This window comes from Mustelus asterias, chromosome 3 (assembly GCF_964213995.1).
Source record: "Mustelus asterias chromosome 3, sMusAst1.hap1.1, whole genome shotgun sequence".
Lineage (NCBI taxonomy): Eukaryota > Metazoa > Chordata > Chondrichthyes > Carcharhiniformes > Triakidae > Mustelus > Mustelus asterias.
This window is the reverse complement of record NC_135803.1, coordinates 31,046,663-31,072,179: the sequence shown is the minus strand read 5'-3', so window position 1 is coordinate 31,072,179 and position 25,517 is coordinate 31,046,663. Positions and strand designations below refer to the sequence as shown.

The window sequence follows — 25,517 nt, the reverse complement described above, 5'->3', positions numbered from 1 at the left end:
TAATTCAGGATTTGCTTGGCCAGAGGCCAGTGTAGGATAGCAAGCACATGGTGATGGATGAACTGAACTTGGAGCGAGTAAGGACATGGGCAGTAGAGTTTGGGTTTAAGTTTATGGTGGGTAGAATGTGGGAGCAGATCAGGCATGCATTGGAATAGTCAGAGAGGTATCAGAGGCTTGGGTGAGGGCTTCAGCAGCAGATGAGCGGAAGCAAGGACAGAGTCAGGTGATGTGAAAGAGTGAAATAGGCAGTTTTACTGATGGCACAGCTATGTGAATGGAAGCAAATATTAGTGCCAAATATGATACCAAGGTTGTGAACAGTCTAGTTCGGCCTCAGACAGTTACCAGGGAGAGTTGGGAGTTGGGAGCTATGGAACAAAGCTTGTAGCTGGGATGGAAGATAATGGTTTCTATCTTCCCAATATTGAATTGGATAAGATTTATGCATATCTAGTACTGGATGGTGGACAAGCAGATTGATAATTCAACAGTGGAAGAGGTGAGCGAGGTGCTTGTGAGTTAGAATTGGGTCATCTGAGGCTCACTTGGTAGAACACGTACCTCTAAATCACAGGGTTCAAATTCCCACTCCAGAGCTTGAGCACGAAAGTCAATGTGGACACTCACTGCAGTACTGAGGGAGCACTGCACTGTCTGAGGTGCAGTTTTTTTTGATAAGGTGTTAAATCAAGGTCCCATCTGCCTGTTCAGGTGGATGTAAAAGATCCTATGACACTGTTTTGAAGCAAAGCAGGTGAGTTTGCAATATCAGGGCCAATGTTTATCCCTCCATCAACAACACACGAAACAAATTATCTGCTCATTATCAAGGGTGTTGGTTGAGTGCACATTAGCTGCCATATTTCCTATGTTAAAATGGCCATTCCACTTCTAAAGGTACTTAATTGGCTGTTATGCGCTTTGTGACATCCGCTGGTTGTGAAAAGCACTGTATAAATGCAAGTCTTTCTTTCTGGGTGTTTGCCAGTCTACGAGTGAAAACCTGTGTGTTTTCAGATGATGCCACCAAGGTGCAGCATATAGATGAGAAATAAGAAATAGCCCAGAGAGGTGCAAGAGTGAGGAGAGATGCCACTGACTATGATTCGCTGACTATTAGATAGCTAAGAATGGAACCAAGCGAATGGAGAAGCTGCAGATTAAATCAATAGTTCAAATCTTCCAATCAAACTGATGTCCTCAGTTAAAGGCTACAATAAAACTGCAAATTTGAAATTTGGCAATTCTTTAATTAATGATTCATAAATATTTTGAAGGTAGCTGAAAACATTGCAGACAGTAAGGTGATGTATAGCTTTATTTTAATGCTAAACTTAAACATATTTTAAATTCAATTGGATGACCAGCAACATTAAACATGTTTTGAATCTGCTGAACTGGTTCAGATGTTGTTTCCTAGCAGATACATTCATACAGCAGCATGTGTCAAACAAGCTGAGAACACTCACAAAAGCAATCAAATACTTAACACACGCACACGATGTAAGACATAAAATTATATTTTATGAATTTTTTTAACCACAGGTACAAAAGAAGCAGAAGGAAAAAGCTAACCTTGAAAGCCAGCTGACCAATGTTGAGGACCGCATCCAAGCAATGACAGTGCATCTGCAGAATGTTCACCAGGAATTAACTAATACACAGGTATATATTAGTGGAAAAAGATCAGCTCATTCTGACCATTGCAGCAGTGTTTCATACTGACTGAAATGGCCCAATGCAAGGTGTCATTGTACTAGTTTGCAAGGTTTTCTACAGATAGACTTCCATGAGATTATAAAAGTCTCAGATTTTAATTACTGCTCCTGCCAAACATTTATTTCATCTGAGATTTGCTGTGTACATTTAAAAGTTTGTTTTGTTTATCCTATCAAAATCATTCTTGTTTACAATCGTAACAGCACAGATCTCACTTTTTTGAACAGGAAAACAAGTAACTTTGCATAACTGCACCTCTTTTCAGCGAATCAAACTTAAACTGTCACTTTCCTGGTGCCAACTTTGACCTGTAGCTTCCAGTGATGTTAAAGGCCATGCAGGTGCTTCAGTCTAGATATGATCTAGGGAATGATTGCCCTCAGTGACAGACTGCACTGTCATGACATATCCAATATCCACGTCCTCCTGGCGCAGCAATGAAAGACACTCCACCTCTGGTGTTGACACTCCCTGGCATTCTGAACATGCTTCTTTTACAAACGTAGACATACACAATATCACTGCTGTCTAATGGGTAATCTGTTCTGGTCACGCTGAGATATTTTAAATGTATAGCAGCAGGCCAAAAGGGATGGCATGGTGATTTGATCATCCAGCCATCTCAATGCAGCACTCACCCTTCACTGACCATAGAGTTCGGGAGCATGTGAACTGCGTGACTCTTTGTGGACGTTTGTGCCTGGTGTGTCACCCTGTGCATGAGTCTTCCACCTGGCCTCAAATTTCATGGGTGCATTTTAATTTATGTTGGACTTTCAGCTTGCAATTTGAAATGTCATTCACCTTAGCAGAAAGCACTAGGTCACTGAATCTCTTCCTGCGCATGATCCAGGTTCTTGCAATAACTGTTCATTATGTCTACCATCTGCAACCTCCTTCTTCCATCTGCTGGAAACAAGACACCGTTCCTTAGCCTGACTATCTGCAGAACATCTCCAGGGAGGTGTTACCGAATTGTGAAATGGCCCTTCCTCATGATGAAGCCATTCCCATGCAGCATCCATTGCTATAAACTACTTCTTATGTAGTCTGTATTTGTAGCCTGTCTGAATGCTACACAAGTGCTTTTGAAAATGGTACCTCACAGTGAGTTGCTTACGTTTATCTGGCCTGCTCCCTCACCTGCCAGTTCTTCACTGGCTCTTCCTTGTAAAATTGTTGAAGAAGTCCCATCCATGTCAACCCAAACATCTCCCTGCTGTCAGGAATTGGTAAATTTCAGGCCATTAACTCTGTTTCTCTTTACAGATGTTACTCGACCTGCTGAGTGTATCTAGCATTTAGGAGTGTGAGGTAGTTCCCAAAATCTATTTAAAATGTGAACTAGTTGAGTAAATTGAACATTCCAATATTGGTGGAGTATTATTACTCGCTCCTTTGGCAAATTCAACAAATGTTTTCTCACAGAGTGGAAAAATATCTTGAAACAGTGCAATGCTGCTGATAATTTTATTTCTTTTAGTCTTTACAAAAAGCTCGAGAAAAAGAACTTGAAACAGAACAGCAGTTCAGGTTCCTTGCAGAGCGGGAGATGGAGCGTCTCAAACAAGAGATTCGGCGGTTTGAGAATGACATGGCTGTATTGAGAGAGAGAAAAAATATTATGGAGGTAAGTGTTTAATAAGTTGTTAAATCGCTGCATATTTACTTAGTGTCATTTGATGATTAATTTGAATATTGGATGAAATTTAGGTATCCATGTGTGCAGCTAATGAGTGTTAGTGTCTTGGTGAGTGGTCAAAAGGCTATTGGAGCGCCACTGTTCAGCATTTAATTCTCTATTTGGTAACAGTTACTGGAAAGTAAAATTGAATGTGGAGTAAAGTGAGTGATTGGTCCAATCATACCAGTTTCCTGCCTGGTTGGTTAGGGAAAAATTATTCCACCATGTTCAGTGTCTTCAAGTTCTTCTTACAATGAAGCTATGACTATCAGCCTGCTAATGAGGTTACAGTGAGCAGTTTTACGCAATTATTGGTGCTGGCAGTCTGGGTGAATTCCAAATGCGTTCACACCCAATGGGAATCATGTTTTAGGCCCAGTGGCCCACTCAGTGGGCGATTGGGATTCCTGCCAGCCGGGAACGGGGCTGGTGAATTCCCCCCTAATACTTTTGATTTAAACTACCCGTGAAGAATTGTTGATAGTAACCATTTGAAGTTGCTACTATGAAGTATGAAATTTGTAAGACTATTATGATTTGGGACTGTGTTTTTTGGGGTAATTTGGACAAATGAAGGGGCTCATGTGACCTGCTCTGAATTCTACTGACAACAAGCCAGGATGACTTAGTTGTTATATGGTTGGCCCAGTTTAATTTCTAGTCAATGGTAACCCCCAGGATATTGATAGATGGAGAATCAGCAATGCCACGAAGTGTAAAGGGGAGCTGATTAAATTATCTTTTGTTGGAGATGTTTGTTGTCTGACATTTGTGGTGCAAATGTTACTTGCTTCTTTGAGAGGGGAAGAGTCTAACCAATCTAATTATTAAATTTACATTTAATTCCAGGTTAAGGAGAATACAAAGTCATGGCAGCATAGAATACTGTAAAGCTATCACATGGCTAACTAAAGAATCTTTAGAGGCTAAGAATGGTACCAATATGGTGGCAGCGTGGAGTTTCTATAATAGCTGTAAATGGAAGAGAGGGAGGAACTCATGAAAATTACAATCACTGGGGAAGTAGTATTGAGCAAATTGTTGAGGTTGACAAATCCCCGGGTCTGGGTGGACTTCCCCCAAGGGCCTGAAAGAAGTGACTAATGAGACAGTTGATGCATTGGTTTTAATTTTCCAAAATTCCATAGATTTGGGAAAAGTTCCATTAGATTGTAAGATAGCAAATGTAATTCAATGTAAAGGAAGGGAGACAGAAAGCAGGAAAGCTGGCCAGTTAGCCTAACATCTCGCATTGGGAAAATGTTAGAAACCATTTTTAAAGGTGTTATAGAAGGCACTCGAAAAAATTCAAGGCAATGAAGCAGAGTCGGCCTTGTTTTGTGAAAGGGAAATCATGTTTTACCAATTTATTGAAGTTCTTTAAAGGAATGACATTAGCTATGGATAAAGGGGATGCACTGTACTTATATTTTCAGAAAGCATCTGATAAGGTGTCACATCAAAGGTTATTGTGCAAAATAAAAACTCATGGTTTGGGGGGGGTAACATATTGGCATGGAGTGAAATTATCTAGCTAACAAGAAACAGAGAGTTGGCATAAATGTTTTTTCTGATTGGCAGAATGTGGTGAGCATTGTGCCACGGGGATCAGTGCTGGGGCCTTAACTTTTACAATATATGTAAATGACTTAGATGAAGGGACAGAAAGTATGGTTGCTAAATTTGCTGGGACACAAAGATAGACAGGAAAATAAATTGTGGAGAGGATGTAAGGAAGCTACAAAGGAACATAGATGAAGTGAGTGTGCAAACATCTGGCAAATGGAGTATAATGTGGGCAAATTGTCTAGTTTGGAGAGGAAGAATAAAAAATTCCAGTCCAATTCTCTTTCCACACCCAGTGGTGCACTAAGACAGATTTTTACCTGTTTCCGTTGCTAGTAATTCCTGGAATAGGTCACTAATCTGTCATCAGAGGCTTATAGCTTGAGAGGCACCACTCCACATCATGCGTGGGTGACCAGGAGTCTTTCCCGCTCTTAACGCCAGCCATTGGCCATGTTGGACGGATTTGTAGGTCCAATCTGTTTTAATTTCAGATCCCAAACATCTGCAATATTTTGCTTTTAGTATCAGATGAGCAGTCTGATAATTTAGCAAAAGTGGAGGAGTCTAGCAGCAGATCTGGGTGTCGTAAGCATACATGTGAAAACTACCGCTATGCTTTCAGATGATATCACCAAAGGCCAACATGTAGAGAGAAATCGGAGAGGATCAATGCAAGATCTTTACAGGACACCAGAGGTGGCAATGCAAGGGTTTCTGTGGCTCTGGAACCGGGTGGAGCAGTCCTATCCTAAAAATTAACCTTCCTTCAATGCTCATCTACTATTGACCTTCTCTGCACTCCCTCTAGAGCAAGAACATCCTCAGATAAGGAGACCAAATATTCCAGGTGTGGCCTCACCAAAGCCTTGTATAATTGCATCAAGATATCCCTGCTCCTATACTCTAATCCTCTCACTTTGAAGGCCTAGACAACAGTAAAGAAACATTGAAGGGAGGTTTTTGTTTCTTAAACATAGACACAAATATATTTTATAAACACTAAACAGGATTTATTGGATTCGCACTTTGCAGATTTTATAATATTCAGTGGACCACTATATGTTTGAATGTTAGTTGCTACTGTGACTAAACATGCTAGGATTAAAAGGAGATACTGGAGAAAATATACATAATTGTTCATGTTTTTAGAATAACATCTATAGATACACACAGAAAATTGAGGATTTGAAATGTCAGTTGAACTGGGACAAGCAAGCTTTGGAGGCCTGGCTGGAAGAGTCAGCCAAAACAGATGAAGATGCCATTACCATCCAGAAGTATGCACAAGAGGATGAGGGAAAAATCAGGGTATGTTTTGTTTTATCACTATTTGTTTACTCAGCAATATAATGTGTCCCATAGCAATTTTCATAAACCCTATGAAATAACACAACATAAGTGAGCACTAAAACAAGCACATGCATGCTCCTCTGATGGATAAGGCAAGAGGTGTACTTTCTCTTCTGATTTTCCTGATTTTTATCCAGGTTCTGTGTTAAGTTAGCTGGTTACTGTCATAGAAAGGGTGAGAGTGTTGCAACCAGCTTCAGTGATCCAAGGCAGGAAAGGGAGAGGAATCAGCTCATTTCTACTTCACTTATAACAGATTGGCCTTGATTTTGTGCTTTTAAATGGAAAACTGTCAACATTCGCCATGATTATGACTGTGAAACCGAGAGCCACTTCTGGAGTTAAACAAGGAAATCCAGAAGTTATTCTCAATGACTTCCTGCTCCTCCATAGTACTCAATTGTCAAAGTCTCCACATGTGGAAATCTTTAGAAATCACTTGAATTAACACGAGCTCTACTTCTATGCTATCCTCACTGCGAAACCCCTGAAAAAGTTACACCTTGTTGAATGAGGTGTAACTATTTCTTAACAGCATACTGTGTCATTATTCTGAACATCTTCTCTGGCCATGAAAAAAAACAATTTTGTATTTGTGGAATGTAAAATTTCTCATTTATGATAAAATGTCATCGATTTTTCAAGTATCAATTTTTAAGTTTTTATGATATTTCAGCTTCTACAAGAATAATACAAGATTCTGAATGGACTTGATAGGGGAAACAGTGGGAGGTTGTTTCTCCAGGCTGGTTAATCTACAAAATGGGGACACAGTCTCAGAATAAGGAGCTGATCATTTAAGGACTAAGATGAAGAGAAATTTCTCCACTCATAGGGTTGTGAATCTTTGGAATTCTCTACCTCAGCGATTGGGACGCTCTATATTTGAATATATTTAATGTTGTTGCAGACAGATGTTTGGCCTGTCAAAGAATCGGGATATGAGAAGCATGTAGAAAAGTGGAGTTATGGCTGATGATCAGCAATGATCGCATTAAATTGCAGAGCAGGTTCGAGGAGCCATTTGGTCTACTCCTGCTCCTATTTCTTATGTTCTTACCTTAATCCCATGGATATGCCCCAATCTTATTTCACTCTCTGTAAAATGATTAAAAAGTGAAGGCTAATCAGTGTTTTCTATTTCCTGGTTTGCTGTCTTTGATAATTCCTTAATGTTATTGGCTGTTTATCCAGTTGGATGACATCACTGTTACTAGATGGTGGCACAGTAGTTAGCACTGCTTCCACACAGCACCGGGAATGCAGGTTCAATTTCAGCCTTAGGTGACTGTGTGGAGTTCTCCCCAGAAATGTCTGCAGAGGTTTCCTCCAGGTGCTCCGGTTTCCTCCTGCTGCCCAAAAATGTGCAGATTAGGTGAATTGGCCCTGCTAAATTGCCCCTTAGTGTTCAAAGATGCATAGGTTAGGGGATTAGTGGGGTAAATATGTGGAGCTATGGGGTAGGGCCTGGGTGGGATGCTCTTTTGGAGAGTCGGTGCAGACTCGATGTGCCAAATGGCCTCCTTCTGCACTGCAGGGATTTTATGATTCTATCGCCAACTTTGCTTTCCTCCAAAGCTCTTGCACATGTTGTTGAGCATACAGAGCGAAAGGACAGGGGAAGCTATTATGGAGGTCATGCAAAGATTGGACAGTAAGTTGGACCACTGAGTTGCAGGCCAAGATAGACGAGCTAAGAGAGGAGCTCGGATCATCTGTTAAATTTCTCCAAGGTGTCACCGTCGTCCATGAGAACCACTTGAAGAAGCTTCAGGACTCGGAAGCATTTAGTGGAAACACTATCTCCGATCTGAAGAGCCAAGTTACTCATTTGACATCGGAGGTTAAATCCCTAAGGGAGAAATGTGATGAGATGGAAGGACGCCAAAGACAAAGTAACATCCGTCTGATAGGTCTTCCGGAGTGAATCGAGGGCCCAAATATCACAGACTTTGTTGCCTGGCTATTGAAGAATGTCCTGGAATTTGAGGATGAGCCACTTCTGGATCGCGCACACGGAGTGTTACGGGCAAAGCCGAGATCGGGAGGAGCTCGTCGGCCCATTATTGCACGAGCACATTACACCTCAGCACGAGACAGAATCCTGCAGCAAGCAGCACAGGCTACCGCCCTGAGGTACCAGGAAAATAAGCTGTTGATATTTCCAGATTTTTGATATTTTCCAGGAGGTGGAGATCGTGTCCCATGTGGAGTGCTGTGAATGCGCCATGAATAAGGAGGTGTTGGAGGCACAGGCGCCCTGTTTGGGAGGGCGCATGCGGGGGGAAGTTGTGTTTGCGGGTTTGGTCTGTGTGAGTTTTTTTGTGTCTTTGCTATATCTTTTTTTCTCTGTGGGTGTGGTTTGGCCTCCTTCAAGCCCACCCTCTCTTTCTCGTGGTTGGTTCCCCGCGGCTGGTGGGGGGGGTGCGGGGGGACCCTGGTGTGTGGCTTCTGCCCATGTCAGAGGTTGGGGGTAGACTCCCCAGTGAGGAGGGATACCAGGCTACTGTTAGGAATGTGGGATGCTGGCAAGGAGGCCCTGACGCTCCGACCTCGGAGCGATCAAGTTGATTAGCTGGAACGTCAGGGGATTAAATCATCCAGTTAAGCGCGGTAAGATATTTCAACATCTTCGACAACTGGGTACCCAAATTGCATTTCTCCAAGAGACCCACCTCAGGCCAGTGGACTATTTTAGGCTCCATAGAGGATGGGGTCGAGGGGGGGAGGGGGGTGCGGTCAATGCTTTCACTCAGCTTTTCATACGAAGGCGCGGGGGGTGGCAATCCTCATCCACAAGTCCTTACCCTTGGTAGTAGCCAATGTCATTTCTGACTCAAATGGCCGATACATCATTGTCATGGGTAAATTATATGAGACACCCCTGCTGTTAGCCAATGTGTATGCCCCAAACTGGGACTGTGAAAACTCCTTCCGGTCATTTTTTGCATTACTTCCAGATTTGCATTCACATCGGTTGATACTGGGCAGAGATTTCAATTTGTTGGTTGAATCTTGCCCTGGACCACTCCTTCCCCAGGACGCTGTATCTTCCAAGTCAGCAGAAATTATTCAATAATTTCTCAGAGAATACGCGGTGTCGGACCCAAGGAGTTTCTTAACCCAACTAGAAGGGAATATTCTTTTTTTCACCTGTCCACTGAACGTATTCACGTATAGATTACTTTTTGGTGGATAATAAGTTGCTCCCGGCTGTGTGCTCATGCTCCTACGAAACCATTGTAATCTTGGACCATGCTCCCTTGATAATGGACTTGATAGTGGGGAGGAGGGTGGGCCCCCGTACACCTTGGCGATTTAATACTTGTCTGCTCTCTGATAATGAATTTGTTAAATTTCTGTTCACCCGGATCGATGATTTTTCAGAGTTTAATGATGCCCTGGGAGTCTTGGCAGCTACTTTATGGGAGACATTGAAGGCTTATTTAAGGGGCCAGATCATATCTTATTCAGCGCACAAGGCGAAGCAGGAAGTAGGAAGTTATCGGAATTGCTGGGGTGTATCGCCCAAGTTGGTGTCACGTACGCTGTGGGCCCGTCCCCAGAGGTATATAAGGAACGTTTACTACTACTACAGGCGGAGTTTGACTAATCCTGTTTAGTGGAAATCAGGTGCACCCCCAATGCACTCTCAGTGGATGAAGGAGGTGGTAGATACCATTAAGCTGGAGAAGATGAGATGCACGCTACATGGGTCCATTGCTCGGTTCTATAACACCTGGCAACCATTTATAGCGCATGTTGGGACACTGCAATTGGAGTCGGGTGAGTAGATACCCGATGGCCCCAGGACCCCGGGTGCTCGCACAGAACCCCCCCTTCCCTGATTGGTGGACATGCCCTGGCCCTTTACCTGAGTCCATCTGCCCACCCTGCCAAGGTGTGGGGACCAACGAGAACTTTTGTCTTTTCCCTCTCACTCTCTTACTTCTCTCTCCTTCGCTGTCTCTCTTTCTCTTCTGTGCTCGCTAGCTTACAGCCTGGGCTGTTTGGGCACTCAGCTGGTTCTCCAGCGGCATTCCTCTGTCTTTTTAATTTTATATTATTACCGTCATTACCAGTGGAATTAGACGGGACTTGGGCGAGGGGTTTGCCGAGGGTACCAGGGACTTGTCCCCTGGTCACAGGGAGCCCTGAGCCCAGTCGCGTTGGAATGTACACACAAGCACTGTGTGGATCTGTATCTGTTTGTTTGCTATGTAAAATATAAGAGAATTTTCAATAAACATATCCAAAAAAAAAGAACCTGCCCATCTTTCATGTAATTCCCTGTTTGAATATTTCCATCACGTTTCTGTCCCTGTCAAGACAAAGGCCTAAACAAAGTTACAAATAATATATTTGATGATGGTAACCATAAGGTGTATTATTCATCAGTCTCCTCCTCAGTCTGTCTGCAGCCTCATCCCTTTCTTGTCTCGATAATCTCCTCCAGTCTTACAGTGACACTCCGCCCAGAACCATCCATTCCTCCTCCTATGCCTGTTGTGGACCATCCTGTGTTCCACTAATGGTAGCCTCGCCTTCAGCTATCTAGAAGTTATGTTCTCGATTTCTTTCCTAAAACTGCTCCACTTCTCCACTTCCTTTTTCCCCTTTAAGATACTCCTTAAAAACTGCTTTATCCAATCAACTCCATTTATCTGCATGAGATTGATATCCCTTTTATCTAATTATGTTCCAGTGAAATATTGTAGGACATTGTTCTACAGCAAATGGGCTATTAAATTATTATTCTTGTTGTTGTTGCTATTGCTATTGTGCTGTTCCAGTAAAGTTAGTGACTTTGGGACCTAATGGAAAAATAGGAAAGAAATATTGTATACAGCACAAACTTACTTGATAGTATTTCTGTTATTACAGGATATTACAGTACGGATGGAGAGGATGACTGCTGAAGCAAATAAAAAGCGTAAACTACTTGACAATGAAATGACTGAAACGATTGCAGCTCAGGTTAGATACATACAGCTGTATTCAAAGTTTAATTTTTATTCAACAGTACAGTATTTTTGCTATTGTGAATATGATAAATACAATCTTGCATTACATATAAGGTACTGAAATATAATTATCTTAAGTTTAAACATACTAACATTAATGTACAGCAGCAAATATAAATATTGCACATTTTATAGAAGACAAATTTAGAAACTTGTTTCTATTGTTAGATGGAGCTGGACAAAATAGCACATGACTTTCGCAGATCCCACAAGGAGAGGCAAGAACTCATCGATCAGTGGCAGGACACTATTGAACAGATGCAGAAAAGAGATCAGGAAATGGACAAGTGTGCATTGGTAAGGAGCTTTATTTCCATATTTGTAATCTGATTTGCAGTACAATTCAGTATTCCCTCACATGCTAAAGAGATTATATAGAAATGAATGTGATTTGAGGGTGATTTCATTATTTTGGCATACTCCCGAGCCTTTGCTGGGGAGATAACCTGAAGGATAGGCAGAGATTGGCAGTGGTACACATCTATGACTTTGCTGGTTGTCTCACTGCTGCCAGTAAAATGTTCAAAAACATGTTTATATTTTTAAGTTTGCTGCCTTGGCCCATGTAATCAATTGCCCTAGCTTTGCAGGTTATTAACCAGGCTATCAACCCTGGTTTAATGAAGAATGCAGGAGGGCATGCCAGGAGCAGCACCAGGCATACCGAAAAATGAGGTATCAACTGGGGAAGCTACAACACAGGATTACTTGTATGCCAATCATCATAAGCAGCATGCCATAGACCAAACTAAGAGATCCCACAACCAAAAGATCAGATCTAAACTCATCCTATCACATCCAGTCATTAGTAGTAGTGGACAATTAAACAGCTCACCACAGGAAGAGGCTTCGCCAATATCCCCATCCTCAATGATGTAGTAGCCCAGCACAAAAGATAAGACTGCAGCATTTGCAACAATCTTCAGCCAGAAGTGACAAGTGAATTGTCCATCCCGGTCTCCTCCGGAGGTCCCCAGCATCACAATGCCAGTCTCCAGCCAATTTGATTCACTCCACGTGATATCAATAAATGGCTGGAAACACTGGATGCTGCAAATACTATGGGCCCTGACAATGTACTGGCAATTGTACTGAAAATTTGTGCTTCAAAATTTGCCGCATCCTTAGCCAAGCTGTTCCAATATAGCTACAACACTGGCATATACCCAGCAATGTGGAAAATTGCCTAGGTATGTCTTGTACACAAAAAGCTGGACAAATCCAACCCAGCCAATTACCGCCCCACCAGTCTACTCTTGATCATCAGTAAAGTGATGCAAGGGGTCATCAATAGTGCTTTCAAGCAGCACTTGCTCAGCAATAATCTGCTCACTGACTCTCAGTTTGGGTTCTGCCAAAGTCACTCCAGCTTTGGTTAAACATGGACAAAAGAGCAAAACTTCAGAGGTGAGATAAGAGTAACTGCCCTTGACATCAAGGGAGAATTTGACCCAGTAAGGTATCAAGGAGCCTGAGCAAAACTGGAGTCAGTGGGAATCAGGGGGAAAACTCTTGCTTGCAGTGATACCTAGCACAAAGAAATGTGGTTATGGTTGTTCAAGGTCAGTCATCACGGTTCTAGGACATCACTACAGGAGCTCCTCAGGGTAGTGTCTTAGGACCAACCATTTTCAGCTGCTTCGTCAATGCCCTTCCTTTCACCAGTGGGGATGTCTGCTGATAATTACAAAATATCCAGCACCATTCACCGCGACTCTGATACTGAAGCAGCCCATGTCCAAATGCAGCAAGAGTTGGACAAATCCAGGCTTGGGCTGAGAAGTGGATTATAATATTTGCATCACACAAGTGCCAGACAATGACCATCAAGGGAGAATCTAACCATCACCCCTTGATATCCAAGGCCGTTACCATCACTGAAAACCCCACTTTCAACATCCTGGGGGCTGTCATTGACCAGAAACTGAACTGGCCATATAAATGCAGTGGCTGCAAGAGCAGACCAGAGGTTGGAATTCTGCATTGAGAAACTTACCCCCTGGCTCCCAAAGTCTGTTCACCATCTACACGGCACAAGTCAGGATTGTGATGCAATATCTCCATTTGCCTGGATGAATGCAGCTCCAATAACACTCAGGAAGCTTGATACCCTTGAAGACAAAGGGTGCCAGTCATGCAGGCTACTATCACCCTATTCACTCCCTTCACCACTAAAACATAGGGCCTTATTTTACCATTTTGATTCTAAGTGCTGGGCGGACTTGAAACTGGGAGTGTTTCAGGTCCGACTTTAAGACCCGTTCTGAGGCACCCCCATATGCACTCTGCCTGAAAAAAAATCAGCGATTCCGAATCGCACTGCAGAAGCCTGTGGGCGGGACTTAACGTACCCGAAACCCTGCAGCTCCGATCAGCGCCTCCAACTGCGCATGTGCAGAAAAAAAATGATAGAATGCTGCTCCCCTGCCACAACCCTTCCGGGCCAGATAATGCCTCCCTCTGGCACCCTCATCGACATTGTCCCACCCCCACAACATTATTCATCTCCTTATCCCCCAACCCCCCCGCCACCCAGACCATTTGCAGGCCCCTCCCCCTTCCCCCCCACCGATCTCAAGCAGAGTGGCAGCAGACACCCCCCCCCCACCCACCGATCTCAAGCAGGGTGGCAGCAGACCTTCCCCCCCCCCCCCCCACCCCGGGCTGATCTCAAGCAAAGAGCCGTCGGACGCTCGGCACCTACCTCCTCACTAACTGGAGCGCCCGATTTGGACTTCTATGGGACATGTCTGTTTCACGCCGATTCTGGATGGGCGAACACGGTGGTAAAAGGGAAAGTGCCGGTAAAATTGGGCATGCAGCCCATTAAGCCAATTTAAATGCATGCAAATGTATTTAGATGGCTGTCGCACCCGTTTCGGGCACGGTCCCGATCACAGCCATTTTCAGGCCTTGGTAAAGGGGGAACTGGCGTGGAGGCGGGCACGGATCGCACTACTCGCCTCAAGCCCGACTTTACCAAGTTTTCGCACCAAAAACAGGTGCAACTTAATGGGCCCATGGTGACAGCAGGGTGTAGCATCTACACGATGCTCTGCAAGAATACAGCAAAGCCCCTTAGACAGCACCTTCCAAACCTACAACCTCTACCATCTAAAAGGACAAGGGCAGTTGACACGTTGGAACACTATCACCTGGAAGTTCCCCTCCAAACTGCGCACCATCCTGACTTGGAAATATATTGCTGTTCCTGCACTGTTGCTGAGTCAAAATCATGGAAGTCACCCCCCCCACAACAACAGCACTGTGGGTGTACCTACACTGCAGAAACTGCTGTGGTTTGAGAATGCAGCTCACCACCACCTTCTCAAAAGCAATTAGGGATGGGCAATAAATGCTGGCCTAGCCAGAGACACCAGATCCCTTGAATTAATAAAAAATAAATTAAATTTAAATATCCTTTCCTCTGCTAGAGGAGTGCTGCATATACCAGGGGCTAACAGAGATCCATTGTATCTAACATTGTCTTGGTTCAAATGACTGAATTGTCGCTGGATACCTTTTTCTGTATTTGTAGATCCATTTAAAATTTCTGGTTGGAATTCCTGGATATGGCAGAGAACAAGCTTACAAGTAATTTCCTGCCATTGTCTTCTAAAATGATGCTGGTTTTCCATTGTAATGATACAGTTTTGTTTGTGCACTTTCAATCCCCATTGCTTACATTGTTCACGCTCAGTACATCCTTACTTAAAATTGTGATGGTGTTCCTAACAATTGTGCATTTCAGTGAAACTATTTTATGTGAATCATGGGTCCCATATGAATTAATGTTAAAGCTGGAGTTAAATTCCTTTGGATATTTCTTGCCCAGAAAAAAAAATCAACATACAGGTTGAAATACTGTACCACACCTGTGCAGTCCGAACTAGAATAACTTGCAAAACAAAATAAATCACTGAATACAACAGAAATACTACATACATTGAAATTAGAGATTAATAAATCATGTAAATAAGCCCTGAGTTGCAGATTCTGTGTTTCACCCACAGCACTTCTGGAACGCAGCTCAAATTTGCTTGCTTTCTTTTCCCACTCTGTCTCCCTCTCTCTCTCTCTCTCCTTTCCCACTCTGTCATTATCTCTTCCCACTGTGTGTGTGTGTGAATGTGTGTGTCTCTCTCTTTCTTTTCCCACTACCTCTCCCTCTCTCTTCCCATTCTGTTTCTGTCTTTCTGTCTCCAGAGTCTGGACCCCTTCCTGACAGGTTGCGGGACCCCTGCTCTGCGGAGTGTCATGGAAGAAGCTGGGGAGGTGGCAGTAACGCTAGGAGTGCCGCAGAGTAGGCCAGGAGTGGGCCAAAGCTGCCGGGGAGCGGTTGTGGAAGAGGCTGGGGAGGGTACTATGGATAAAGACATGGGGGCTACAGAAGGAGCCCAGCATGGGGGTTCTCCCTCTCTCCCCGCCATGGGGGCCTCGCACTTCATCACCCAATCAGTGGCTGGCAGCTTCCGATCTTTGCCCTGTTCTCCTAATCATTCTTTTCCCACAGGTTGGGCTTCTGGTGACTTTGGCGGCAATCTTGGCATCAGAACATGTTGGCAGCTGGCCCAGACTTCAGCACAGGGGGAACAGGGCCAGGGTACTGATTACATGAAATCAAAAATGGCCATGTAAATTGAAAAAAAACTCCCAAAGAGTAAACAACGTTAAAGCGAAATGACTTTAAGTGGGGTGACTTAGGACCAACTGTATCAGGCAAATAACACTAACAATTTGCATTTCCATGAGTCAATTACAAAATCACAGCTTATGAGGTATTTATTTTTCTGACTATTCCAGCAGTTTAATAAATAGTCTGTATGTACCTATTTAAAAAGCTGTGCTTATTTCAGCCAATCTTAAGCTGTTTCAATCGTACTTTGTTAAAGTGAGATTCTGGATGCATCTGTTAATAATTACAAGGGACAATTGCTCAATTAGATTTCTGTTTTCAAGAAAGTCCGTTGGTGATATACTTTTCGGACTTTGTCATCCATTGCGCCTGGAGGGAAAAACACTCCCTTTCCAAAGCAGTTGGGAATGTTTTTCATGAACGATATTCAGTGCAATATACATTTTAGCCACATGATGGAGCGAAGTTCTCAGTTTATTTTAAAAGAATAACAAGAAGTTTGGAGAGTACATTTAACTTTTTAACATTATCCAGTTTTTTTTCATATTTAAGAAATGTTTTAAAAGCTGAACCTATCGAGAGCGTGAAGGATTTTTTTTCTTGTCGTACTTCCAGAAGGAGGATATTCGAGTTTTCCATAGAAGGATGAGACAAATCGTCTCACATCTGTGCCTATCTTAGCAATTTTTGTCATTTTTATCAGTGCCAAAAACTGATTTTCAGCAAACTGAAAATATAAAACATTAAATTCGAATCATTGTAAATGTTACATACTGCTTCTTACATTTTTTTTCTATACATACCTTCTTTCATCTTCTGAAATAGATGCAGCAAAATCTCAAGGAAGGAATATTATTTTCTGCTTTGGATGTCGTAAAACCACAAGGTTATTGAGAAAGATTGCATTTGCAATCTTACCAAAAGCAAACTTTCAAAAAGTATCATATTGCTCTATTTATCTATTTTACCTTTCATCTACAAGTCAAAAGGATCTTCTGACTTTTTACAACCAGATAAATGTTACTTTAATTCTGAACTTTTATTATAAGCTTCCCATTAAAGGTTTTCCCTCGGTCTCAGCTGAAGCTTCATTATAGTCAAAAGAATAGCTCAGGGCCACCCTCAGTAAGATGAAATGCTGTTTAGAACAACTACTTTGTTGATCCCAGGACTGCAATTTCTTTGACATTTAATTGAATGTACCTCAAAAATATCAGAAGCAAAACTCCTTGTATAATTTTGACTTGAATTCAATTCAAAAAATTGATTTCACAACATGAAAAATAATTCTCTTTAACAGGCCCTAGCAGAGGTGAAGCAGGAAGTACGAGAGCAAGAAGCAGCCCTCAATGAGAAAATCCAGTTCCTTAAGAATGAGACTGATAACAATAAAGAATATGAAAACAAGATTTCTGTAAATGAACGTCTCTCAGCTAAACTTCGGTTAGAATATCAAGAGCATGAGACAAACCGACTTCAGCTACAAAGTGAGGTAATTACATGTTATAATTTGTATTTTACAATTATAAATGAAAAACCTGAGACCAGTAAGCAAATAGAATCTGTATAGATTCATTTATTAGGCTGAGAATAATACAAAATATTTGGATTTTCTATGTTGCTATTAATACAATTTGTGAACAACTTCAGTCTAGCTGAAGAGAGCTGTGTGATTACTCCATTCCATTCCTCTTCCTTATATAGACACCCTGTAGTGCAGAAGGAGGCCATTTGGCCCATCGAGTCTACACCGACAACAATGCCACCTAGCCCTTATCCTCATAACTGCACAGTGCTAACCACTGTGCTGCCATGCTGCCCTTTCCTGCACTTGGTGGTGCACTGAGGCAGACTTTCATCTTTTTCCATAGCTAATAATTCCTGGAACAGGACGCTGGTCGGGTTGCCAGTGGCTTATAGCTTGAGGGGTGCAATTCCACATCAGATGTTGCTGACCAGGGGTTTCTCCCACTTTTACCGCTAGCCATGGCATGTTGGAAGGATTTACAGGTTGACAGACTCAACCTCAACTGCATTATAAACACACCTTTTTTGGCCATCAAATCCTGTGGTAGGGGAGGCACAGTGGTTAGCACTGCTGCCTCACAACGCCAGGGACCCGGTTTGATTCCCGGCTTGGGTCACTGTCTGTGTACAGTTTGCACATTCTCCTCGTGTCTGCGTGGGTTTCCTCCGGGTGCTCATGTTTCCTCCCATAGTCCAAAGATGCTTGGGTTAGGTTGATTGGCAGTGGTAAATTACCCCTCGGTGTCAGGGGGATAGGGTTGTGTTCGGTGCAGACTCGATGGACCAAATGGCCTCCTTCTGCACTGTAGGGATTCTATGATTGTATGACTTGAACCCAAAGCTTTTGGCTCAGCGCTACTCACTGCTGAGAATAATACAAAATATTTGGATTTTCTAAGTTGCTATTAATACAATTTGTGAACAACTTCTGTCTAGCTGAAGGGAGCTGTGTGATTATTCCAATCCGTTCCTCTTCCTTATATAGAAACCCTGCAGTGCAGAAGGAGGCCATTTGGCCCATCGAGTCTGCATCGACAACAATACCACCTAGCCCTTATCCCAGTGATCAGCCACAGAGGCCAGCGATCACAGGGGGGAGGAAGGGCAGCAATCAGCTGCAGAGGCCAGTGATCGCCGGGGTGGAAGGGTGGTGGTGATGATCAGCTACGGAGGCCAGCAATTGTGCATGGAGAGGTCCAATCGGCCGCAGAGGCCAGTGATCACATGCAGGGGGGCTGATCAACCGCAGAGGCCAGTGATCGTGTGCAGGGGAGTTGATCGACCATAGAGGCCAGTGATCATGTGCAGGGGGGGTCGATCGGCCATGGAGGCCAGTGATTGTGTGGAGGCGGGAGGTGGGCGGTATACAGGGGGGCCGAGGTGACTGGCCGTTGCACAGAGTAGAGAGATCTGCGCATGCGCGATTGCACCCTCTGTCAGCTTCTGGCTTTCTGGCGAGCTTAGGTCCTGCCCCTTCCCTCTACTGGCGGGAAACAGAGTTAGCACTATTTTTTGAACAGAGTGGCATAGGATTGGACTTGTGGCCTCACTAAAAAAATGGATCTGAAGCGCTCCTGTTTTCACGCTCGTTCGGGACTTAGAATTCTTTTTGTAAGATCACCCCCAAAATCTTTAAACACATCTGCCACCTGCTGGTCATGTTGTTTCTGTACAAGTTGTGTCCACACTTTCGCTCCATGATCTGATCTTTTTCTTTGTGTACCAATCCAACTGGCTTCTTTTGTCCTTCAGTGTCTAAACTCATTTTTTCCTGTCTGAGATTGATAATTCCACCCAGGCGACTCTTTAATTTCCAGCATTTCATATGGTCCAATTTAATGCAGTGACCACAATCCCAGCCAGGCCCTATTCCCGTAACCCCACATATTTACCCTGCTAATCCCCTGACACTTAGGGGAAAATTTAGCATGACCAATCCACCTAACCCACACATCTTTGGACTGTGGGAGGAAACCGGAGCACCCGGAGGAAACCCACGCAGACAAATGGAGAAACGTGCAGACTCCATACATAGTGACCTGAGGCAGGAATTGAACCCAGGTCCCTGGCATTGTGAGGCAGCAGTGCTAACCACTGTGTCACCGTGCCGCCCCTATGCTGGAAATATTTAGCACGTATGTCAGTAACTTGGAGAAAACATAATTAACTTCAACATTCTGATGAACTGTCATCTTAAAAGTTAACTCTATTCCCGCGCTACAGATACTGCCTGACTTGTTGAGCATTTCCAGTATTTTCTGCTCCTATTTAAGTTTTTCAACACTCGCGGTCATCTTCCTGGAGCAGGCTCTGAAGTGTATATGAAGCATTTTTCACAACTTGCTGTCTGTCCCTGTAGCAGAACTTCAATAACTTCTTTTAAAATATCTACTGTGATATTTGATTTCTGTTTAAAATTTGTTCAATGATATATACAGCTTGACAACTTAAAAAACAGAGTGGATAGGACTGCAACTGACCTGGAAACTCTAAGAAGCCAAATAACAAATCTGAAACGACAATATACGGACAAATCACGCAAGTAAGAGTTTTATTCAGTGTCATGATCTATCTATTTTTGTGCTTAAACATGTTGATGATTTCTCTCTCAATTGTTTAACATATTTTCTGATTGTTCAAGAAAAGTGTGTGTGGAACTTGAGGTACAGAATATATATATATAGAACTCTTTTTTAAAATAGTTCCTACCTCGTGTATCTCTGCTCTCAGCTAGTTTTAACTTTTCCCAGTTCAAAACATTGACTTCCAGGTTGATATGCCTATCATCTTCACATGTGACTACTTAAAGCTTTCCTTTATGTTCCCCACCCTCCATAAACTCTCACATGTCCACAACTCTATTATGATAGCTTGATCTTGGTTTCAGATAAAGCTCGGCACAACATCGTGGGCCGAAGGGCCTGTTCTGTGCTGTACTGTTCTATTTAATTTGTTTTTTGATGTGATGTGGATGTTGCTGGCTAGGTCAGCATTTATTGCCCTTTCCATATTAAAAATGCTTTATAAATGCAAGTTAGTTTTTAATTATTTCATGAATGTGAGCATTGGTGGAAAGGCAGGTGTTACAGAGTGTTATTTTGATCACAGAATGTTCTTGTCAGCCTATTCTCAGATGTAATTGTTTTATTGGCATCTGTTGAGGGTTCTGAGCAAGTGCGGCTTTTGGAGGATTTTTCAGTCTGCAAGAGAGTGCTATATAGTTATTACTGTTCTGCTGAGTTACTGTTATTGTTAAACTTTGCTATTTATTTATATAAAGAAGTTCCTTTTAAGCAGCACATTTAGCTACCTTTATTATGGTCTTTAGTTACCACATCTTTTTGGCAATGAGGAGAAAACAGCAAGTGAAGAGAAAATAAAGATTTTGATCTTCAGTGTGGCAACATAAGGTTGCAAATAGCTAGTTTACATTGTGAATTTATTCTACAGAATTTCAAGTTAGTAGCACCATGGCTATGTTCGGGGCAGTCGGAGAGTTTGATGAGACAAGTGCGGACTGGGCAGAATACATGGAGTGGCTCGAGCACCTTTTAGAAAACGGAATAGAAGATGCAGCGAACCAGCGTTTAATTCTCCTGAATGTTTGCGGGGCGAGGACTTATAAGTTGATGAGGAACCTGGCCATACCACAGGGGAGATTTCATTTGAAGATTTATTTGCTCTGGTCCAGAATCTGAAGCCCTCAGTGATTGTCCAAAGATTCAAATCTCATAGCCATTTTTGAAAAAGCAGGTTAATCTGTCGCTAACTTTGTGGCAGAGTTACATCAGCTTTCTGAACACTGATTTCAGAACAGTTTCAGAAGATATGCTCAAAGACAGGCTGATCTGTGGCATGAACGAGGACAGCATTTAGCGTTGTTTATTGGGTGAAACCACATTTACTTTTAAGAAGGCTCTGGAAATTTCTCAGGGTGTGGAAATGGCTGTCAGCAATGATAGACCTATTCAGCAGGCTAACGGTGGTGCCCAGGCAGGGGTGCTGCACCAGATACAGAAAGAAGCTTCCAGAAAAAATTTCAAGCAGTGGAGTGTTTTAGGTGTGGAGAGCCACACTATGCCACTCTTTGTCACTGATGCAGCAAGAAAGGACATTTAGCGAAGAAATGCAGAGGAAAGACAAAGGCTGAGCAAGAAATTTTAAGTTGAAAGAAGTCTCAATCAGCTATACACTGCGTGGAAAGCTCAGAGTAGCATACTAACAATATGTTCAACATTAGTGAGGTGTGAGTAGAGCCAATGTTTGCTACAGTTGTAGTCAATGGTAAACAGATCAAGCTGGAGGTGGACGCAGGAGCCTCCGCATCTGTAATTTAGTGAGGAAGCCTACAAGTTGACGTGGGACTCTAACCGAGTGCCAGCCCTTACTCTTGCAGAAATCAAACTTCAGACATATACCAGAGAGTCCATTCTGTTACTCACGGCATTGGAAGTCCATATTGCGTGTAATAGTCAAGAAAAAAGAGCAGGCCCCCTTGCGGTCAAAGGGAAGGAGCCACGTTTGATAGAGCATGACTGGCTCAGCAAAATTCCATTGAACTGGGGCAAGGTCAAGCATACAAAGGTGACCGAAGATGTTATTAAGAAGTAGGACGTGTTCAAGGATGAACTGGGTGCATTGCATGGTACTACCATGAAGTTGTACGTAGATCCTCAGGCTACTCCTTTTTCAAGCCCCGAACAGTGCCTTATGCCATGAGAAGGAAAGTTGATGAGTTCTAACGGCTACAAAGGGTTCGAATCATTGAGCCTATTCAGTTTTCTCATTGGGCAGCTCCAAGTTTTCTTGTCCTTAAAAATGATGGTGCGTATATTTGGTGATTATAAGCTCATCATTAACCAGGTTTCCAAGTTGGTTTATCCATTACCTCGGGTAGAGGATTTATTTTCAAGTCTTGCGGGAGGCAAGACATTTTCAAAACTGGATATGAGTTGGGCAACTCTTACTAAAGGAAGATTTAAAGGGCTGTTCAAATACAGTTGTTTGGTCTTTGGTGTATCCTCCAGTGTGGCAAGTGTTCTGCCAGTATTAATGAACTGTTCTGTCATTATCTCTTCACTGTACCTAATTACTGAGGTGTTGATTCATTAGGATGCAATCAACAAGTTTTCCCTGAACACTGACCGCCATGACATCCTGATGTATTCTGTTACATTTTTGGTTTTTACAGTGAGTATTTATCTTGAAGTCAGAAACAGAAGTCATCCTGTTACCAGGTTTTTATTGCCTACAAAATGGAAACCTACCCAAGACCCAGGTACCCACAGCGAACCCTGGAGTCAAAAAGAACACCTTCAAAAATGCATTTTGGCTTCTTGGATAGGCCACATGTTGCTATGTAATTTGCTTGACTTTGGAAGATGAAAAGTAAACAATGCTCTCAGGCCCTGGCTTGAGTTATAAACTTCTAGCAAGATTTACTTAGGTTTGAACAAATAAATTAAAAGTTGTAAAAACAAGCAGCATGTTTTCATTAATTATTATAAAACTTAGGATATATAAAACGTGCAAAGTTGCTTCACGTGTGCTAACACATAAAGTAAATCTGAAATAAGGAAAGAACAGTTTAAGGAGTTTATGGTTTAATTTCTCAAGTAAAGTTAGCCTTGAACTTGGTAATTGTATTGCCTGTCTTGCCGTATCCAGTGAGTGTTTTTAACAAGACAATATTAGGTAAGTGCTAGAATCTGATTATATAGGTCACATATCACAATTGTTTGATATAACTTGCAGTTTAATGAATGCCAAAGAGCAAAACAAAGCCCTTGAGGAAAAACTCAAAGCTGCGATTGAAACAATGTTGAGTTCTGAGGAACAAGTGGCTAGGATGGAGAAGATGCTGAAAAATGAAGAGAACTTTGTAAAGGTGAGGAGATTTTCAGTAATTTTATGGTAAAATCATAATTTTATAGTTTAGGCTTTTTAACAAATGATGTTACATTTTATTTTTAAATACATTTCTTGTATAGCCATCTTTTTAAATCAAAGCTTTGAGAGTGGTTATCAAACTCCAATGGTATATCTTGTACAAAGCTACCAACAATCACACTGAACAATCCTACCAAAACTCAGCAAAAACCAAAAGAAATCATGTTACTTTCTGATCTTGATAGAACCTGGAGAAACTATTGAGACAATAGAGAGGATCCATGAACTGCCCCAACCAATCCCATTGTAATTAAAGCTAACATCCATTTGTTTGCCTAATTGCTTGCTGTACCTGCATGTTGACTGTAAAAAAAGTGATTGCCTAAGGGAGAGAGTTGAGTGCAGGAATAGAATGGTAATGAGACGGTGATTGCCGCTTCTCGAAAGATTTGAGTCATTGAGGAAGCTTGGCTCTTACAGGAGGATTTGAAATACATCTAGGTGTAGATTACAAGTGGCTGATATTGTTTATGCCACTTAAGTGCTGAACAATGACCACCTCCAACAAGAAAAGGCCGAGCTACTTTCCCCTGATTTATCATCACTATTCCCTACCATGAATATCCTGGAGGGTCACTTTGTTTAGAAACTTATTTGGAGTAGCCACATCATTACTATGGATATCAAGACAGAGACTGAATGCTCCACAATGAGTGACACATCTCTCAAAGCTACTCCATCATCCACAAGGTTAAAATGTGATAGAATATTCACTTCTCACCTGGATAGGTGCATCTGCAACAACACTCAGGAAACTCAATAACATTCAAGACGGATAGCGCGCAAGAAACAATACTTTTCACTATATGTTAATACATGTGACAATAATAAATCAAATCAAAAAAAAATCAAAGGAAGTTCACTTAATCGGTCCTTGGGCCACAAGCTTTAATGTCCATTACCTTAGCCAATGACACACAGTGACTGCAGTATGAATGATTTACATTATGTACTGCAGAGTGGTTAATTTGATCGCACCCTCCTTCCCTGTAATCTCTACCACCAAGGAGGACAAGGGCAGGAATATCATGGGAATCCCAACACTGTAAGTTCCCATCCCAGTTACACACCAACTTGATTTGGAAATATACCACCACTTCCTTATTGTGGCTGAGTCAAAACTTTGAATTCCCTTCTAAAGATTGCAGTGACATAAGGGGATGATCACAAGAAGATTGCCTCCTCAAGACAACGAGCCAAGGGCACTAAATACCCAGCTTTGCCAGCATTGCCTAAGGTGCAACAACAACAGAAAACTGATATATGGCACAATTGAGGATTAAATATTCCTGGGTGTAACACTTTCAGGAGGGAATGGGAAAGGAGGTTAAGGAAGGAGGATTAAAATCAAAGACAGAATCACAGCTCTGGAGAATGGAGATTTATATACAGAAATTAGCTTTAGATTGAGTTGAATAACAAAGGGATCTATCCCACTTCTAAAGAATGAGAAGAAAATTAAAGATGAAATTCATAGTAAGGTTAGACTGGCAAGCAATATTATTTATTCTCAGTGTGGCAAAGTCACAAATGTCGCCCATTGTTAATTACTGTGACGTGGTGATGGGCTGCATTCTTACATTCTCACAATTGCAACCGAGTAACTCAATCGGTCACATCAAAGGGCATTAAGATTCAACCGCATTTAATCCGATTAGTGTTGTGAAATCCAGCATAATGTGTGAGACTGTTTATATTTGGGTAGTGCTAATTCGGAAAGTGTCAATAGAGAATCTCTGTTCTTTCGAATTAATTGTTTATTTTTTGATTAATAGGATCTTGAGGATCATATGAAGTACCTGAAAGACCAGAAATTTAAGAAGAGTGAGGAGTTATACTCCTTGAATGGTACAGTGAGGACAGTTGCAAACCAAATATCAGGAAATAAGACAACACTTCGCAACCTCAACAGTCGAATTGACAAACTTGACCATGAAAGTATCAAGCAGCAGGAAGTCATTTACAGTCAGGTAAAAACAGGAATATTGCCATCTATGTTGCTTTGCTGTATCACTTTGCTGATGACAAATATTACCACCGTTGTTATATTACAACT

General features: G+C 42.3%; 1 protein-coding gene across 1 annotated transcript in view; it reads left to right on the top strand.

Moving 5' to 3' along the window:
• The first annotated feature begins 463 nt into the window (after window positions 1-463).
• Window positions 464-25,517, top strand: part of ccdc39 (coiled-coil domain 39 molecular ruler complex subunit) — a 69,513-nt gene continuing 44,459 nt past the window's right edge. Inside the window, exons 1-10 of the mRNA XM_078210092.1 lie at window positions 464-502; window positions 1,549-1,668; window positions 3,206-3,352; window positions 6,125-6,283; window positions 11,210-11,302; window positions 11,518-11,646; window positions 17,286-17,477; window positions 19,951-20,054; window positions 23,267-23,399; window positions 25,237-25,431. Of these exons, the coding sequence (XP_078066218.1) occupies window positions 464-502; window positions 1,549-1,668; window positions 3,206-3,352; window positions 6,125-6,283; window positions 11,210-11,302; window positions 11,518-11,646; window positions 17,286-17,477; window positions 19,951-20,054; window positions 23,267-23,399; window positions 25,237-25,431 (1,311 nt within the window). The remainder of the gene's footprint in view (window positions 503-1,548; window positions 1,669-3,205; window positions 3,353-6,124; window positions 6,284-11,209; window positions 11,303-11,517; window positions 11,647-17,285; window positions 17,478-19,950; window positions 20,055-23,266; window positions 23,400-25,236; window positions 25,432-25,517) is intronic.